Source organism: Microcaecilia unicolor, chromosome 3 (genome assembly GCF_901765095.1).
Source record: "Microcaecilia unicolor chromosome 3, aMicUni1.1, whole genome shotgun sequence".
NCBI classification, from domain to species: Eukaryota; Metazoa; Chordata; class Amphibia; order Gymnophiona; family Siphonopidae; genus Microcaecilia; species Microcaecilia unicolor.
Window position 1 is genome coordinate 459,044,759 of NC_044033.1, and position 20,620 is coordinate 459,065,378.

General features: G+C 41.7%; 1 protein-coding gene across 1 annotated transcript in view; it reads right to left on the reverse strand.

Annotated features, from left to right (window-relative positions):
- Window positions 1–4,259: 4,259 nt before the first annotated feature.
- The window catches only part of KLHL31 (kelch like family member 31), a 48,888-nt gene continuing 32,527 nt past the window's right edge, over window positions 4,260–20,620 (reverse strand). Inside the window, exons 2-3 of the mRNA XM_030198968.1 lie at window positions 9,847–11,050; window positions 4,260–6,449 (exon numbers count right to left, since the gene is read on the reverse strand). Coding sequence (XP_030054828.1) covers window positions 5,717–6,449; window positions 9,847–11,018 — 1,905 coding nt within the window. The 5' untranslated portion in view covers window positions 11,019–11,050 and the 3' untranslated portion in view covers window positions 4,260–5,716. The remainder of the gene's footprint in view (window positions 6,450–9,846; window positions 11,051–20,620) is intronic.

A 20,620-nucleotide genomic window follows, 5' to 3' on the forward strand; every position in this document is an offset into this window, starting at 1 on the left:
CCCTTCTTTTTTTTCATTATCGGTCGAGGATGCCCATCTCCTAATCATTCCCCAGTCCCACGTTTGCTACCCTGCCGACACACCCCCATGAACTTTGGTCATCCCCGCGATGGAAAGCCATCAAGGGTGTCAAAAAAAATCAGCTTTCGATTATGGCGATTTGGGCAGCCTTACGAGAAGGGCGCTCATCTCCCGATTTGTGTTGAAAGATGGGCGCCCTTCTCTGAAAATAAGCTGGACAGTTAACTAAGCTGCATTGGTGGTGGTGGTGGTGGTGGGGGGGGGGGGGGGGTTCTTTTACAAAGGTACAGTAGTGTTTTTAGCACACACTAATGATTAGCACAAGCTAAATGCTGGAGACACCCATAGGGCATCTCTAGCATTTAGCGTATGCTTATTTTTAGCATGCACTAAAAATGTTAGGCCTTTGTAAAAGGCCCACTAGATGTTTAATGCAGCTTTAAACATGTGCTAGCAGTGAACATAGCAATTGGTCTGTGCCCTGATTGTGGCTGAATAGACTTGGAAGAGCTGGGGGGCTTTGACGACAACTTCAGAAACTTTAGAACAAGGACCGTGCCGGGCAGATTTCTATGGTCTACGCTTTGAAAATGGCAAGGACAAGTTGAAATCAGGTATACATATTAAGTATCACATATCATATGTAACGAGTTTATCTTGTTGGGCAGACTGGGAGGACCGTACAGGTCTTTTATCTGCCATCATCTACTATGCTACCATGTCAGCTGGACAGCTGGATTGGTATCTTTCTGTCAATGGAACAATACCATCAGTCAATTAGAATCAAGTTTCTGCTATCATCTTCTGGGAGTAGAAGCTCTCTGGAATGCAGGAATTAGTAGCAGCAGTTAGAAAAGGAATATGTCCTCTGCAGCAGCTATTTTGTGGTTTGCTGTTTTTCATTTTCTAAAATTATTAATTTCTTAGCTTCAGGATCTATTCTACCTGTAATAGGAGCCTTCACCAGCTCTAGATCCCCTACCTCTAGTCTTATAAGTAACTTGGAACAGCAGAAAACTGTCTAGAAGAATCCATAACCACTGAAACTACTGTTTCAAGAAAAGGTACCACCAAACATTTTACTTGGTGACAGGATGTTCATATTTATCAAGTCACACAGGGAGTCTTCTGCTCATGAGGAATATAATTCAGCCTATAGATTCACTGAGGTAGACTGGCTTATATACTGTGCAGTATAATGCCATTCTCTGGAAAACCCCAGTGTGTTATTCCTGCTAGCCAGTGAGTTTATACAGCTTTAATGTAACTGATAAAATAATAAATGATCTTCAATGTGTTTTTCTGTTCAGTTTTTTTGAATAGTTATTATGACTCAACTCAACTACAAATGAAAAACACTTTAAGCTCTGATTTGTCTAAGCATTAGCTTTGTGTTCTAAATACCAGAAGGGATAATGATAGAAAATGGTTCCATAACATTTAATGTACAATTTTTCACAGTTCTAAAGAAACAAGTATATTTATATGCAAGTTCACAATTTATCAACATACACATTATAATCAAGCGATTTAAAACCCAGCCATACCTTCTCTCCAACCTACCTTTATGCCTGCTAAACTCCCATTGCACGTTGCCCACAGCTCGTAAGTAACATTCCTTTTGAAAATATAAGCAGAATACTGCAGGCAAGCTTGGTTATTGATTATAATTACCACTTATTTAAGAATCTGATCTATCCATTACCACATTATATTTCATTCTGCATAAGATTTAGAACTTGATACACTAAAATTGTGGGTGTAAACTCACAGCCAAAACCATGTTTTTCATTATGCCTTTTACACCAGATTCATAGAGAGTATTTTCAGCACCAAGGAGATTTGCTCTGCATTTTACACATTTTTATATAAACATCAATTAACTATACTATAATTATGCCTCCCACTCCTTTTTTTTTATCCAATAAAAGGCTCATTCCAAGGCCAAGACAGAATATGTAGGGCACCGTACAGTAAAAGATATTTATCAGCAGCCTGTTTCTCTGTTTTCAGTGGAATGTGTATAAAATCTTATATAAGAAGACACCCGTACAGAAGTCTTCTGAGGATCAGAAAGCAGGGTCTTTGAAAGTGATATGAAGGAATCAGAAGTTAGTTATAACATTTTCATTTACATTATGAAGTGTCCCTGATCAATATTATTGCATTGGCAAAATGCTGAGACAAAGTCATGGCTGCCACTTCTCCAGAGTCTAATAAGCTCTCTCCTCTTGACAAGTAAAGGAGTTTAATGTAGTTATTGTCCGTGTATGAGGTGCTCCTGTGTGCTTCATAAAATTTAAGAAGAGTAAAAGAAATGATAATAAAACTGAACCTATGGCAAAATGACTTTTTTAATGCAACTTGTCTGGTTGACATCCAATAGTATTAAAACTTTTACTAAAGCTTAGTGTGCACTAACAGAATTAATGTGCACTAAATTCTAACAAGTCCATGGGTATATAATGGGCTTCTTAGTACTTAGTGCATGTTAATGTCAGCGCATGCTAAGCTTACACCAAGCGTTAGTAAAAGGGCCCCTGAGTGTAAGGTGTGTTGTCTGCTTTCTTACAACTAATGTGATTTAGACCAAATTTATGCTGAAAAATAATAGTGTGTAAAAAGAGGTTTGCCATTCAGCAATGTACTTTCAATACATTATTTAGTTTCAGTTCACATGCTCTAGCCTTTTTAGACAGATCATCCAGTAGCAGTTTAAAAAAAAACAGAGACTTTTGCAAATCTGCATACAGTAGGGGCCCTTTTACAAAGGCACGGTAGCCTATGCGCGTACAGCATGCGCCAAAATGAGACTACCGCCAGACTAGTGGGCCACCTAGTGGTAATTTCGGATTTGAAGTGCTCATATCGCCAGGACAAATTGTTTTTTATTTCCTACCGTGCGCAGCATTTCCGGCATTAATCGGCACTTAGCACGTGTGAGCCCTTACCGCGAGATCACTGGATGGTGTCAAGGGCTCGGGCCATAAACAGACACATGCTGGTTTCAATTTTACCTCCCGACATTTACTATGTTACTATGATCTGTGCTAAAAATACATTCTGTAAAGAGCGCTCTGCACAGAGTGCCCTTTACAGAATACTATCTTGATGTGCTTCTTGCGCCTAATTTGGGGGGTAAACACTTATACCTGCCAAAACCTAGTATAAATACGCGTGCCCAACTGATGGCAGTCAGGCGTGCAAATGCAGGTATTCTGTAAAATTCTGTCTAATTTCTGGGAATGTCCTGACCCACCCAGGCCCCTCCAATGACCTTGCCTCCTGCGAAGTTGTGCACTATGAAATTAAGCGCCCATGTTACAGAATAGGGCATAGGGAATATCCTTAGTAACTCCTAATTACTGCCAATTAAGTGCTTGTTAACTCCAGTAATTGACTGTTAGCGTTTAATTGACTAATTAATTTATGTGTGGATCTGGAATCTGCACCCAAGTTTGGACAACCTATACAGAATCTGAGAGTTTACGCAGTTCTGTGCTAGCAGTTATTGCATGGTATACTGCATGTTAAGTACTTAATTCAATTTAGTAAAAGGGGCCCTTTATTTTATTTTATTTTATAAAAATCTAAACATTCTATAACAGAAATGATGTTGCTCTGCACATACCACATTTGAGTTAGAAAGAAATGTTATCAAATAGCCTATACAGTATTCTAAACAGTTTTTCCTGTTTTTATTTGGTGGAATACAGTTGCAGCACGTAGATAAAATGGCTTTGGCCACTTATTGCATATGAAGTGTGTGACTTCTCTGTTCAGATAACTTTGGACGTCTAGCTGATCCTTTATTTTTTTCTGATACTGCTATTTTGGAATAGAGTATGTTGAGTTGACCCATATTTAAGCATAACCCCCCGGATTGTATATAGCATGACATAAGTTGTGCGTGCAAATACAGTTGTATACTGTATTTATGTGTGCAATTTAATTAGTTAACAAGCCCATCAGTGCTGATAATTGCCAATTAAGCAATTATTGACAATAATTGGCATTAATTAGAATTTACGTGCACAACTGTCTTGGTGTATTCTGTAACGTGATGCTCATAAATTCTAAGACGCATAGTTGAAAAGGGGACATGGCTGTGGGAGTGGAATGGGCGGGTCATGGGCATTTCTAAAATCTATGCATCTTGTTACAGAATACATCCGGTCCACGCCTAATTTAGACGTCAGTATTTACACCAAGTTTTACTTGGCATAACTGTCCGTGACTAAATTTAGTTGTACGGATAGGCACTTGGTGTTTTTAATAAACCGTGTGGAAATTTAGGCTTATTCTATAAAGTACGCCTAAATTCAGGCGTACTTTATAGAATACGCTTAGGTATATTTCATTTCATCTTTGATATTTTAGGCATGATTATATAGAATCTAATCCAATATGATAATGAATTTTTTTTTAAATCAAAGTTGCCAGTACACATTCTACCTTTCTTTGGATAGCATTGACATGCTTCAAACGTAGGATTTTCAGTAAATGGTTAGAACTGACTACAAGGATTTATAATGGCACAATGCAAATACCACAGTGAGTGTTACCAGTAAATCTGAGAGATGGAGATCATACTCCATATCTAGGCTCTGGAGTGATATTTATTACTGTCATGGTATGTGCAAAACTAATCCTTTAGAGGCATTGCCCCCTAGAGGAGATATAGCATCAAATAGTTGGTCTAGAAAAGGCCAGTTAAGGCTTTATTGAAAGATTGTTTTTCAACCCTTGGTGCACTCAATAGGGAGGAGAAAAGAGAGAGAGAGAATGCTGAACTAGTCTGAGAGAAGGAAAACTGGGGCTATCATTGTGGGTGGGTGATGCCTACTTAAAAAGTATGTGAAATTTTGCTGTCAAGTTCACAGCAATCCAATAACTTTCATTAGAAAAGGACGCTTGTCAGTTTTTTTGGTATATGTATAGGTTCAGACTTTTAAGGGGTCTCTGAATTCTTTTGAACTTTACACAATGCTCTAGAAGACGTTAAATTGTGTTGATGTCTGTTAACGAACAAACATCAGGGAAAGTAAAAATAGTGGCTTTTGCAAGTTTCTGTGCTGTGCTGTCATTTTAAACCCACTAGACCATAATGTGGACCAAATCATAGACGGGAACTTGTTACAGGATGTACACCGATGCACAATATGGAAAGCACGTGTTCTTTGGGAATTGTGCAAGGCACCTCATGGACTACACTCTTAAGCTATGTGTTAAATCTGTAAAATTTGCATAGGAGGGTTTCCTAATTATGAAAGAGTTTGTTTTTGTAATTTCTGAATATTAGCCATTTTTTTGCATTGATATACAGTTTGTATTAAACATACATTTTGACAAAAATGATCCATAGGGTAAATTTTCAGTAAGGGGTATGGGAAATCAGGTATATATAATTCCCCAAAATAATAAGAGAATATACATATTCAATGTATTTCCCTCAAACTGCAGATATATATCCCTTGGAGGGCAATTTTGTGAAAAATGAAGTGACATTCTATAAATGTAAACAACTAATCAAAAGTTACAAAAACAAATTGGTTTATACGTCTAACAGTGAAGCAATTCTAAAAACTTCTTTTGGTAGACTTAAAAATTACTATTTAGATAGCCATTTCAATTAAATAGATCTATAAACTATATGTTCACTTGCTTTTATGTAGACAGAATCATGGCACTATTTTTAGATACTAACAGGCACAGAAGACACTGAACTGGCCCTGGATTCCTGTGCTTTGCAATTAGGCATGGTAATGGTACAACAAGATACTCCCACTGTGGCTTCAGGCAATTCATCATCTTCAGTCCATTCATTAATATCTGGATTGTAACACTGAATGCACTTCTTATATTTCTTTTCTATTTCATTCCATCCACCCACCAAGTAGATCTTTCCATTAAGTGTCGAAGCCCCTGAAGTACTTACTCCAGTTGGAAGTGGAGCAACATAGCTCCATTGCCCAGTGTGAGGATTATAACACTCAACAGTGAGAACATCAACCCTCTCACCTCGGCCACCAAGCTGGCTCCCACCCATTACATAGACCCTGTCGCCATAGGAAACTGCACAGTGCCATCCTCTTGGAGTACTAAGGCTGGATCTGTCATGCCAACTGTCAGAAGAGGGGTCATACATACATACAGAGCGAGAATAAGCATTATTTATATAACCCCCTGTCACCAAGATCCTACCATCTATGACTGCACTGGCATGGCAGCACCTTGCCACCTCTTGTGGTGCTTTCATTTGCCATTGATTAGTTGAAGGTACATAGCATTCAACTGAGCATAGACAGCCTTCTGAGTTGCGACCACCCACAGCAAACAGGAGCCCATTGAATGCATTCAGACTAAAATGTGTACGCTTCTGATTCATGTTTGCCAGGTGAATCCAGATGTTGAAACGTGGATCATATCTGAAAATATTCCAAAATGGCGAATAAGTAAAATCCTCAAACATTACGTAATGATAAATGTACTTTTCATAAGATAATATACTACTTGTTACTATTATACATGCAGCAGTTAATTTGGTTTGAAATGTGTTTTCTATTAATATGAGAGTAAGATGCATGCATATTTTTGATTCTGCAATGAGCCCATACACTATAGATTTAACACATGGCCTTGCATACTTTACCTTCATATATGCCTGTAATATAATGATTTTATTTTCCTCTCCAGTTGTTTTTAAGATTTGATTGTGCTTCTCTGCAACATATGGGTCATTTACTAACTGCTATCGCACGATAATGCTGTTATGTGTTTTCTGCAACAGGACCCATAGGAATAAAAATGCCTGACAATACCCATTCAGCAGAAAAAAGCAAAATCTAGAACCTCTAGGGTAGTATTTTCCGAAGTGCTCCCCGTTCCATGTGCAGGGCCCAAGAGACAGCAGAGCTCCAGAGTCTCAATGTGCGGATGAGGCAATGGTGTAGGGAGGAGGGTTTTTAGATTTGTAAGGAACTGGGCAATATTCTGGGGAAGGGGGAGCCTATTCTGGAATGATGGGCACCACCTTAACCAGGGTGGGACCAGGTTGCTGGCATCAGCATTTAAAAAGGAGATAGAGCAGCTTTTTAACTAGAACCTGGGGAAGGCTGACAGTCGTTCAATAATGCTTGGTTCGGAACAAGGTATCTTTCAAAGATATCCCCAAAACAGGAAAGATAAGATATCCCGATAGCGAGGTTGAAATAGAGAGCATAGTAGATCAGGTGTCTTTAAATAAAAAGCAGACAAAGATTGCAAATTAACACTGTTAACTGCTGAGCAAGATGTAAAAAGGAACAACAAACATAGTTTGAAATGTCTATATGCAAATACCAGAAGCCTAAGAAATAAGATGGAGGAGTTAGAATATAATACACTAAATGAAAAATTAGATATAATAGGCATATCTAAGACCTGGTGGAAGGAGGATAACCAGTGGGACAATGTCATAGCAGGATACAAATTATATCGCAGTGATAGGGTTGATCGAATTGGTGGAGGGGTAGCATTGTATGTTAAGGAGGGCCTTGAATCAAATAAACTAAAAATTCTATAGGATACAAAACACATCTTGGAATCCCTATGGATTGAAATTCTATGTGTAAAGGGGAAAAAGATAGTGATAGGAGTGTACTACTATCCACCGCCAGGATGAACAGACAGATGTAGAAATGTTATCAGAAATTAGGCTAGCAAATTGGGGAACACAATAATAATGGGTGATTTCAACTACCCTGATATTGATTGGGTAAATGTAACATCGGGGTATGCTAGGAAGGTAAAATTCCTTGATGAAATCAAGAACTGCTTTATGGAGCAGCTGGTACAGGAGCCAACAAGAGGAGGAAAAATTCTAGTCCTTAGTGCAGCACATGATCTGCTGCAGGAGGTAATTTTGCTGGGGCCGCTTGATAACAGTGATCATAATATGATCAGTTTTGATATTGGCTTTGGAGTAAGTACACACAGGAAATCCAATACGTTAGCATTTAACTTTCAGAAAGGAGACTATGATAAAATAATAACGGTGAAAAAAACACTTAGAGGAGCAGCTGCGAAGGTTAAAAATTTACATCAGGCATGAATGCTGTTCAAAAATACTATCCTGGAAACCCAGCCAAATATATTCTGTGTATTAAAAAAGGAGAAAGGAAGATCAAACGACAGCCGGCGTGGTTAAAAAGTAAGGTGAAGGAAGCTATTAGAGCTAAAAGAAAATTCTTCAAAAAATGGAAGAAGGATCTGACTGTGAAAATAATAAGAAACGACATAAGGAATGGCAAGTCAAACTTAAAATGCTGATAAGGAAGGCAAAAAGAGACTGCCGGCAAAAGAATCAGTTGAACCAATAGATGACCGAGGGATAAAAAGGGAACTCAGAGAAGACAAAACCATAGCGGAGAGATTGAATTCTCTGCTTCGGTCTTCACTGAGGAAGATTTGGGACAGATACTGGTGCCAGAAATGGTATTCAAAGCTGACAAGTCAGAGAAACTGAATGAAATCTCTATAAACCTGGAGGATGTAATGGTACAATTTGACAAATTGAAGAGTAGCAGATTACCTGGATCAAATGGTATTCATCCCAGAGAACTGATAGAATTGAAAAATTAACTTGCAGAACTAATGTTATTTACATGCAATTTATCTTTAAAATCAAGTATGGTACCAGAAGATTGGAGGGTGGCCAATGTAATGCCAATTAAAAAAAAAAGGTTCCAGAGTTGATCCGGGAAATTAGAGACCGGTGAGCCTGACGTCAGTGCCAGGCAAAATAATAGAGACTGTTATAAAGAACAAAATTACAGAGCATATTCAAAAGCATGGCTTAATGAGACAAAGCCACAGTGGCGTTCCTAGGGGGGGAGGTGGTGGATGTGGTCCACCCCGGGTGCACGCCGCTGGGGGGGTGCCACGCGCCTGTCGGCTCCACTCGTTCCGTGCTCCCTCTGCCCCGGAACAGGTTACTTCCTGAGGGAGCATGGAACGAGTGAAGCCGACAGGTGCGCGGCACCCTCCCTCCCCAGCAGGTAAAAATGCACCCATGGGGGGTGTTGTTTCGCTGGGGGGAGGTGTCGTTTTGCCAGGGAGGGCGCTGCACCCGTGGGGGGCGCATTGGCGATCCGGCCCGGGTGTCAGCCGCCCTAGGAACGCCACTGCAAAGCCAACATAGATTTAGAGAAGGGAAATCTTGCCTCACCAATCTATTAATTTCTTTGAAGGGGTGAAGAAACAAGTGGATAAAAATGAGCTGGTTGATATTGTGTATCTGGATTTTCAGAAGGGGTTTGACAAAGTACCTCATGAAAGACTCCAGAGGAAATTGAAGAGTCATGGGAGAGGAGGTAGTGTTCTATTGTGGATTAAAAACTGGTTAAAAATTAAATTTGCTGACAACACCAAGTTATTCAAAGTTGTTAAATCGCAAGATGACTAAAAATTGAATATAGCCAGAGTGCCATAGATAGACTAAAAGATGTTGGGTATATGTATGTAATAAGTTATATAAGTTAAACTATTGTATTTAGAGTTGCTACTTCATCCAGATGAATGTGAAGAGCTGAACCAATCCTGGTTCTGTCCCATTGCATTCATGAGGTTGTTTTGATTTTCTTAAGAAGAGTAGGATTACATCATGCATGCAGTGGGACAAAACGAGGCCTAGGCAGCCTGTTTGTAAGGTGAAAACCCTTATTATACTGCATTGTTGACATTTCACCATCTGTGAAAACCTGTCCTGCAAAAACTAATATTTTGGTTTGATTGGTACAGGTCTTACAGTATTTGAGATACAAAGAAAAAGTAAAACAAAATTACCTGCAGAAGTTGCTTACTGCATGCTTGGCTTGATTCCTGGCATCGTTCTGGTCTTCACCACCAGCCACATAGAGAAACCCATCCATTACAGTCACACACTGGTTAAAACTTTTGGCAGGCATTTCAGCAAGCCTTTTCCATCCATTTTCTGGATTCCTGTAGAGGATTTCTCTGCTTAGAGACTTCTCTGTTAGAGCTGGGCGTCCTCCAACAGTAATTAGGACTCTAGAACCCCCGCGAATTCTTGTTCTTCTAGATTGCATTGTGTTCTGATGATATGGAAGTAGGTGGTAATTCATGGCATCTACTAGAAGTTTGTGGCAATCAGGATCTTGCATCATTCTTGGTATAGTTTGAACATAATTGACCAGGTCTTGAGCTGAGATGGTTCCAAAACGAATATTGCATAACAGATCAGCTGCATACTTCACTCTTTTTTGATCAAAATCTAGCCATTTAATTGCAATCTGTAATGCAAGAATTTCAGAAGGCAGCTGCAATTCATCATCTACGAGGAGCTCATTGATCTGATCAAAGGTAAGTTTTAAGAACTGCTCTGTTTCAGAAAATTCCATGAAATTGTCTCTAATAAATTTCTGTGCTGTTTCTTTGGTGTTCTTCAGCCCATATGTTTCTGCAATGTTGGCAATGTACATGCAGTTTTCAACACTAATTTCTTGCATTAAAAAATCACAGCACATCTTTACAAGAGTGTGAATCTGAAGATAAATTGCTGAGGAAATGATGCTGCCAATTGTATACAGTGAAAGAGTAAGCTTTCCAGTGTAAGCATATGTGATAACTGTTGCTAGGCCTAAAGGGGATATATCATTGAGGTCAACTCTTTGAGTAGATGGATCTTTTTTAAGTATGTTATGAAAGTAGTCACTGCAAGACGCTATAACTACTCTGTGAACAGCAAAGGACTTGGTTTTGGTAGCTATGGTCAGATCACAGAGGAAGCCATCTTGTCTCATTCTGCTGAGCCCTTCCATGAGATTGGAGCCATAAGAAGAATCACAGACTTCAGTAGAGATGCAGCTGAAGCCATTACCTCCATCCAAGAGACTGTTCAAACCATTGAGTTTACTAAGAGGGCCATCCTCCACAATTATAGTCAGTTCATTGATATCTGCTTTGTTCTTTTTGACTGTCTTCTTTTTAGGTGCCATGACTGCAATAGAATATCACAGTCAAGACCTTTCTAGAAAAAAAAAAGAAATGATATTGCATAGTTAACATAAGCATGTTTACAATATATTAATATCCACTAGAAAACAAGAAGAATACATAATCCAATAAAGCTACTGTTTCAGAATGTAGATTTCTAATATAAATTTTTTAAAATGTGACCAAAATGTTTGGTGTTTATATATGCATGATCTGCTTGATTAGTGTATATTTTATATTAGAGACCAATATTTGTATTATCAGATTAAAGAAATCACCTTAACTTGCTAGAAAGACCTAGGGGCATGTTATCAAAGTGGGCTACTGATGTCAGGTTATTTTACCACGTCATGCTATTTTAGCACAGGGTCCCGTTTTATGCAATTAGACCCTGTGCTAAAATAGCATGATGTGTGGTAAAATAACTCTCTTAACAGGAGCTCACTATGATAAATTCCCCCATTATTTATTTCACAGAAAACTCAGTCTATAACTAATTCTATTATAGAAGACATTTCAAATCAGTTAGTTTAACTTTCTTCAGAAACACTGGGCCCCCTGTGGTAGCGGCGAGGGCCATTTCCCCCACATACCAGGGCTCTTTTTACTGCAGTGGGTAAAAGGTCCTTTAAAAAAATGGCCATGCGGTAAGGTTACTCTTGCCACGTGGCCATGCAAGGGATTAGCACTTACTGCCACACACTGAGGTGGCAGTAAGGGCTCCTGCAGTAATCTGGCAGTAACCAGGCAGTGTGCGGTGATGCCCAATTACCGCCAGGTTAGCACCTCGCTATAAAATGAAAAAGTTTCTCCGGCACATCGAAAATGGCACACACTTGAGGTGGAACTTCCGCTGGTAGCCGGGTTGGGCCAGCAGTAGTTCCATGTTTGTGTGCAGTAAGCCCGCATTAGCCTCCCCAAGCACTCACACACCCCTGGGATGGCTACACAGGGGGCTGACTCTCCCCTAACACGAGGGCACAGAGGGCTGGAGGTCTGGTTGATCTTCAGCCCCCCTAATCCCCCACACCCAAAACAATATACATGGTGGCTCAAGTGGGCTGCCGACACAACCCCCCCTTCCCTCCCTGAGGGTCAAGTGGCAAACCCGCCTGCACCCCAGTACCTCCTCTTTCCAGCACCGCCTTCAAAATGGCTGTGCTTTGCCCTGCCCAATGTATCCTGGGATGCGCTGGGTGGGGCTTCCCTACCACATAAGGGGGTTGCTGAATATTATGCATCAATACATGGATATTAGTGCCTGGCTGCCAGTAATTAGTTGTATTCAAACTGGTTCTCGGATAACTAACTGGATAAAGTTTGGACAACCTTTATGCAGTCCTAACTTCATTCAGTTAGTTACCTAGATAACAGACTGAACTGCTACTAACCAGTTAAATACAAACTCCATCCAGGCTCTGCCTCCAGTCTGCCCCAGTGCCTACCTGGTGGACCAATGATTAAAGGTAAATGCGTGCGCTATATAGGCCACTAGTGCCGGACTAGCACCCACATTTACCTCTGCCCTCATGATCATCTGGCAAATAGTACCGAAGTGCTCTAATCATAGGGGTGGAATAGCACCTTAACCCTATGCCGGCTCAGAACTGGCATTGGGTTAAGGCTCTGTTCCCGCCCCCCCCCCCCCCCCATCAGAATCAAGAAGCCCGGGCTGCCACTGTGTCCTGACCCCTGGATGGCCTAGTGCCCCCCCCAAGCACCCACACCCCTCTGGGAATGGCGACTCCCCCTGGGGATGTGCTGGGCAGTGCTTCCCTACCATGTAAGGGAGTTTCTCCCTTATATGCTAGGGAAGCCTCAACCAGTGCATAGACATTTTGAAGGTGACACTGGAAAGAGAAGGGAGTGCTACTTCCTCTTCCATTGCTGAGGTACAGGGGCAGACTGGTTTGCCAATAGATCACCAGGGAAGGCAGCCCACTTGGGCCATCAGGTATAATGGTAACCGAATTCAAACATGCGTGGGATAAAAATAAAGGAATCCTGTTCAGAAGGAATGGATCCTCAGAAGCTTAGCCGAGATTGGGAGGCGGGGCTGGTGTTTGGGAGGGGGGAGGGAGGCTAGTGCTGGGCAACACTTCTACGGTCTGTACCCTGAAAATGGCAGATACAAATCAAGGTAAGGTATACACAAAAAGTAGCACATATGCGTTTATCTTGTTGGGCAGACTGGATGGACCGTGCAGGTCTTCTGCCGTCATCTACTATGTTACTATGAGGCATATTTTCAAAGCACTTAGCCTTCCAAAGTTCCATAGAAACCTATGGAACTTTGGAAGGCTAAGTGCTTTGCAAATATGCCTCTATGTTATTTGGGTGTATGGTAGAGTTAGGGGTGCTGGTGTTCCACTAGACCTCCAGTCCCCCATGCTCTCATGTCAGGGGGGGGAGGGGAGTCGTGGGGCTGGAGGTCCAGTGGACCTCCAACCCCCCCCCCCCATGTTGCCATCCTGGGGGGTGTGGGTGCTTGGGGGACACTAGGCCACCAGGGCGTTGCTTTGGAGGGGGGGGGGTCCCCCCAGGAAACTGTGGCAGCCCAGGATGCTTGACTGATGTTGGGGCATAGGGTTAAGGCGCTATTCTGCCCCTATGATCAGAGCGTTGCTCTCTGATCATAGGGGTGGAATACAAGCAGAGCTCATTTACATCTAATTTAAATGAGCTCTGTGCTATTGCATCACTTGGGTGCTGTTTGCCCGATGATGATGGGGGCACAGGTAAATGCGGGCACTAGTGGCCTCTAGCAGCCGCATTTATCTTTGATCATCAGGCCACCAGGTAGGCACTGGAGTGGCCTGAAGGCAGAGCCTGGAGGAGTTTCCATTTAACTGGTTAGTAGCAATTCAGTCTGTTATCCAGATAATTCTGCCCTTCTTGTACACATTTACTCTCACAAAGGACTAATAGTCTAGGAGTCTGGGGGTTTGGGCCTGCCAGACCCAGACTAACTCTGCAAACACTGGGCTCTTCAGTTAACAGGGTGTTTCCTTCTGTAGCCCACCCCCTCTCACTACCAGTATGAGTGGGTACCCCGATGCCACCCCAGTCTCCCTTCAGTTCACATTCACTTATGTAAGCCCTGCCTGGTGAAGTTACACACTGACACATTTCAAATGCATTTTTTTTTACCCTCTCCACTCCTGTTCTTCTCCCCTCAAAAAAATACAAGAGCTGGCAGAGGGCACCGACCTTTACGTGAGCCTGTCCTCTCCCTGGCACTCACCAGATAAAACTCCCTGAGTGCAGAGGCTGCCCAGAAGCAGCAACAATGACAGCAGGTGCATCTTGGCACAGAGATCCCCTCTCCAATCACAGCCACCTGCTACAACTGGCACCTCGAAATCCCTTGAGCCAGCAGTGGGCAACCGGCTGCAGCTTTATCCCAAACCAACAGGCTGGTGTGACAGAGAGCAGAGGGTAGAGGCAGTTCCACTGTTGGAACTGGTGGAGCAGTAAGAACAGTCAGGAATTAGAGCTGGCACACCCAGACCTGGGCACAAACGCCCGTCTGCTTGTGAATCCATAAACTAACAATATAGCTTGTGTTATAATAGCCAAGAGTTAAACCAATTAATTGCCACATATCCTAATACTTTCCTCCCCACTCACAGGCAGAGTCCAGCAAGTGCTTTCATACTTGTGTGGGTAGTGAAGTCCCGAGGGGAAAAGTGTTATTTGTTTACAAGTAGTACTGGAGTGGCTTAAACAGGTAAAATCCTACCAAATCGGAAGGTTTCTGGTCCAGTAGGCAGGGAGAGCAGTGTCTGTCCACTCTTAAAGGTTGACATAGTACCAGCTTCAAAGGAGATGGTCAGAAATCTGGGGGTTAGGGTGGGGGATATCTAATCAAAGCAAAATCCGATTTTGGAGGGTTCTGTTACTTAGTGGTAGGAAAGAATTAGAGGCCCTTTTAGCAAGTCACATAAGTGTCTACTTGTTCCCAACATGCGCCAAAATGGAGTTACCGCATGGCTACTGCGTGGCTCTTGCAGTAATTTCATTTTTGCCACTCATCCGATACATGCGGCCAAAAAATAATTTTTATTTTCTGACACGCATATCGGATGAGCGCCAAGTGGCATTTGGTGCACGTAGGTCATTACCATGTAAGACTTTAACGCTAGGTCAATGGCTGGCAGTAAGGTCTTAGACCCAAAACTGGCATGCGGCAATTTTGATTTTGCCACACGTCCATTTTTGTCAAAAATTTTAAAAAAGGTCTTTTTTTACAGGTGCGCTGAAAAATGATTCTGCGCATGCCAAAAACCTGTTCCCGCAGGCCATTTTTCTCCTCCTCCCACCCCTCAGGATTTTGATTATTGTAACTCACTCTATAAATCGCTTACATTGAAAGACCTCCACCGCCTGCAACTTATCCAGAATACAGCAATTAAACTCATTCATGGTGCTCGAAAATATGATCATGTTACACCCTTATTACAGTTTTCCCACTGGCTCCCACTCCCCTATAAAATCTTACTTTTGATTTTCAAAATAAGTTCTCTTTGAAAGTAGAGCAAATTTCGAAAGTCTTGGAAGTTTATCTGGATATACCATTATCTTTAGAATGTTGGTGCAATTTTTTTCAAGCTTCAGCAGTTCCATAATATGCAATCTTTATTTGCAGAGAGACATTTTTCAATTTTGGTCCAGGGACTTATCTTGTCCCATATAGACTACTGTAATGGACTGTATTTTTCTATTTCTGTCCAGTTGACATTGAAACATCAAATGCTGCAAAACAATGCTGCTAAAATGATTTTTCACCTTAAAAAACTTGGTATGCTTTTGGCCATAGACACGGCTAAGTTGGAAAAATATTTTCAAAACAGGTCCTTCGCACAGAGGGAAAGGGAAGCAGGCCAGGGGGCTTGCTTCTGGGATGGTGGGAAGCAGGCAGACCCTCTCAGGGGAGCCTGCAATGGGGTCGGGTCAGAGCTTTTCCCCCAGCGGGGCGATGCAAGGAGAGAGGGTGGGGCTGGCAGTAATTTCTGTGGTTGCTGTTGCAGTTACCGCGGGAGCTGGAGTTGGTGCGATTGTCAGGCCTGAAGCTGCGCAAGTGCAGGGAGGGGCTGCCCTGGGCAACAGCCAAGATGTGGGGTGGATTGAGGGTGTAGCATGGCTTTGTGGGCCTTGGGATTGGCTGCAGGTCGATCCATAGACTGGAGACAGACATGGGGAAGCCACTGCTTGCCATGGGATTAGTAGCATGGAATCTTGCTTCTTTGGGATTCTGGAATCTTGTTACTTTTTAGGATTCCAGAATCTTGCTATTCTTTGGGGTTCTACATGGAAAGTTGCTACTAATTGCGTTTCTGACAGGTACTTATGACATGGATTGGCTACTGTTGGAAACAGGATATTGGGCTAGATGGACCATTGGTCTGACCAAGTAGAGCTATTCTTATGTTCTTAACTAATTGGACAAAGTTAGGACTGTAAAAAAAGGCTGCCCAAACGTTATCCAGTTAGTTATCTGGGAACCAGTTTGAATACAATAACTAAGTACTCGCAGCTAGACACTAATATCTGTATATTGATGCATAATATTCAGATATAATAAATACATGATGGCCAGTGTTTAAATCAAATGCTGACTATCACAGCTCAATATCGGGAGGTTTAATTTAATTTTGATAGTATAGGGGCTCATTTTTTAAAACAGAAAAATGTCTATAAAGTAGCATTTGGATGTTTTATTTGCCCAAATGTCCAAATCATTATTTTCGAAACCCATTTTTGTGTGTTTTTCTCAAAATAGTCCAATGCACTAAGCACAACAATGTTTAGCAAATGGCCATTTTTGAGGAAAAAAGACCTTTTTTAGTGTTGAAAATGGCCACATTCGCTACTGGATTTTTGGGCGTTTTCAGCAGCTTGTCCAAAGTTGGATTATAGATGTCATATCGAAAATGCCCCTCTTAATCTTGGATTTCAATGTTCTTTTATTATGGTACACCACCCTGATTGACCTTTGGACTGAAAGGTAGTGTAGAAGCTTTGATTTATAAATAAATATAGCTTAGTTTGATCCTGCATTGCTCTCACACCCATTTTGCTGGGTATCAAATATCTGAAATAAAATTCTCAATCATTCTCATGGGAGGCAGTATCTCTCATCCCAGTCCGCAGCATACAAGGAAGACAGTGATTGTAAAGTTGTCTCATGCACATTCCTTGTAGATACCCTGAAAAGTTGACTTGCTGGGTGTGTTCCTTGGACTGAGTTGAGAATCTCTACCTTGGATTATTGTGGTTGCTAGCCACTCCCCCCCCCCCCAAAAAAAAACCCCCCACTATGCATAGCACTCTGAGATCAGAAAGTGATATTTTGCTGAATATCCTGTTTATCAAGGAATGTAGATTAGCCACTGTCAGGGGCTGGACATTGAAAGAGATGGCTCCTCAGGTTTGGACTAGGTGCTGAGGGTTTTTAAATGGGAAAAGAATCATAATGTTTTGGAAATTGAAAACCTGGTTATTTTCCCAAATGTTGAAGATAGATTAGCCATTATATTTTGTTTTTACTGTTGCAGTGAAGAAAAGGATCTGCTTAGTTTTATGTTATTTATAGGATGTAATGTTTGGTTTGAGTAAGAAGGGGACCATTTTGTAACAGGACAGAAGCTGCAGATAATTAATTCAGTGGTCATTAGTCACTATTGGCCCAATATTCAGCCACAGCATTCAATGTTTGTTTTAAATTCTAGCCGCCGCAGTTGCTATACCTGGTCATTCAATGTCAATATCTGGATATCACTGCCCACTGACTATTGACCAAAAAAGAGATGTAGCAGTGTAAAGGTAATTTAGAGGGCAGTTTTATGACTGGCTGCCTAATGTGGGCTAAAAGTATACGCTTAAGTTAGACAAGTTTTCAAAAAGAAAGGTCTGCACATAGTTTCTCTTTGAAAGTTATTCTGTGAAGATTACCTGCACACATTATATCTACTATGTAGTGACTTGTTTAATGTGTAGGAGGAGTGGCCTAGTGGTTACAGTGGTGGACTTTGGTCCTGGGGAGCTAGGTTCAATTCCCACTGCAGGCACAGACAGCTCCTTGTGACTCAGGGCAAGTCACTTAACCCTCCATTGCCCCAGGTACAAATAAGTACCTAAGCCACATTGAGCCTGCCATGAGTGGGAAAGCGTGGGGTATAAAAAAAAAAAAATGTGTATATATGTATATTCCATAAAATAAATGCATAAAAACTAACATCTCTCCTATTCCCTACTCCTGGGAGCACCTCGCTCATTTTAGATAAATCAGTGCACGTATGAGCTCTCTGTGCATGCTTTTACCCACATATAGGGGAAGATTAATTATTCTATTTATTGTACACTGCTTTAGCACTGCATTGTATTAAGTGGTATATCAAGTTAATAAATCAAATCAAATTTATAAAAAGGTGCTACCACATGCAGCTTTTTAGTAACATGATTGATTTACTGCAGGAACTATCTGCCACGCACACTGGGCAGAAGATTTCAATGCATTGTCCACCTAGATCTTTTTCTTGCGTGGTGACTCCTAATGTGGAATCTAGCATCACATAGCTATAATTGGGTTATTTTTCCTAATGTGCATCGGCTTTGCACTTGTCCACATTAAACTGTATGTGCCCTTTGGATGCTGAGACTTCCAGTCTTGCAAGGTCCTCTTGCAATTTCTCACAGTCTGCACACGATTTACCAACTCAGAATTCTTTGGAATCATTTGTAAATCTGAGCATCTCTCTCACCATTCCCATTTTCAGATAATTTATAAATATGTTAAAAAGTACTGGTCCCAGTACAAATCCGTGGGGCACTCCATTATTCACCAGTGGCATAGGAAGGGGGGGGTGGCGGGAGGGGTGGTCCGCCCTGGGTGCACGCGCTCGGGGGGTGCCGGCCCCGCTGGTTCCCTGCTCTCTCTGCCCCGGAACAGGTTACTTCCTGTTCCGGGACAGAGAGAGCAGGGAACCAGCGGGGCCAACGCAGCTCCGAGTGACGTGCACTCGGGGCGGATCGGCCCTCCCGCAGGTAAGAATGCGGTCCGGGGTGGGTTGCGCTCCGGGGAGGGGGGTGCGCCGCAGAGGGGGGTCAAGCCGTGCTGCACCGGGGGGGGGGGGGGGTGCGCAGCGGTGACCCGCCCCGGGTGCCATTAGCCCTCGCTATGGCACTGCTATTCACCTTCCTCAATTCAGAGAATTGACCATTTAACCCTACTCTCCATTTTCTATCTTTTAAATAGTTCCCAGTTCACAACAGAATATTAAATGTTAAGTAGTAGTAGTAGTAGTAATATTGCCTTCTATCCCATGGCTTTTTAATTTTCTCAACAGTATCTCATGAAGGACTTCGTCAAAAGCTTTCTGAAAATCTAGATACAGTACATCAGCTGGCTCACCTTTAGCCATATGTTTATTCATGTCTTCAAATTGGGGAGGCAAAACTTCCCTTGGTTGAATCCATGTTGACTCTGTCCCATTCAGTCATGTTTCTCTATGTCAGTGCTTCTCAACTCAGTCCTCGGGGCACACCTAGCACTCAGGATACACCCAGCCAGTCAGGTTTTCAGGATATCTGCAATGCATATGCGTAGATAGATTTGCATACCAAAGAGGCAGTGCATGCAAATCTCTCTCATGCATATTCATTTTGGATATCCTGAAAACTTGTCTAGCTGTGTGTGCCCCGTGGACTGGGTTGAAAACCACTGCTCTATGTGTTCAGTACAAGGAGTAATAACGCAAAGTAATGTTGACGGCAAAAATATAGCAATAATACTGAGAAAGTGAACCAAACTGGTCTTAATACTGAGAGTAAAATTTGGGGTAAAGGAGGATGAAAGACAGTATAATACATATATGTGCAACAAATTTACTAGGGAGACATGTTTCCACTGTCACTAAAGAAAAGATCTTGAAGGTGGGTATGTTCATATATTTGGTTCACTAATAAAGAACAGGAAAAGCTTTATCAAAAATGTAGTATGTCATAGAACATATTAATGAGGTGGGCCCTATAATGATAGAAAATTGCTCAATAACTTTTAGAATCAAGTTAGCATGCTAGGGCAGTGCTTCTCAAGCTAGTCTTTGGAGCTCACCCTGCTACTCAGGTTTTCAGGATATTCACAATACTTATGCATTAGATAGATTTGCATATTCATTGTGGATATCATGAAAACCCAGCTGGTTGATATGCCCTGGGTACTGGGTTGAGAACCATTGTCCTAGGGGTAAGTGACCTGATGAATGCTATGGTTTATTTAAGTACAAAATATGATATATGAAACTTATAGGACATATTAGGGTAATGCATGTGCCAGACCTTTTAGCCAAAATGTTCTAAGATTCACAGATCTATATACCAGGAGGACCAAGCACACACAATTGCAGAGAGGGAGGGGTTCACACTAACCAGTCCCTGCATATGCTCTGTTCTCAAAACTTTATTGCTAAGAAAATTAATTCAAAATGTACAAAAGTCATAAAATATAAAAAGGGAAGGAGAACCCCCCTCCCCACACACACACCACCACCACAATTCATGGCACTGAACAGCAGTTGTTTCAGAGTCTAGTCTTGTTTCAGGA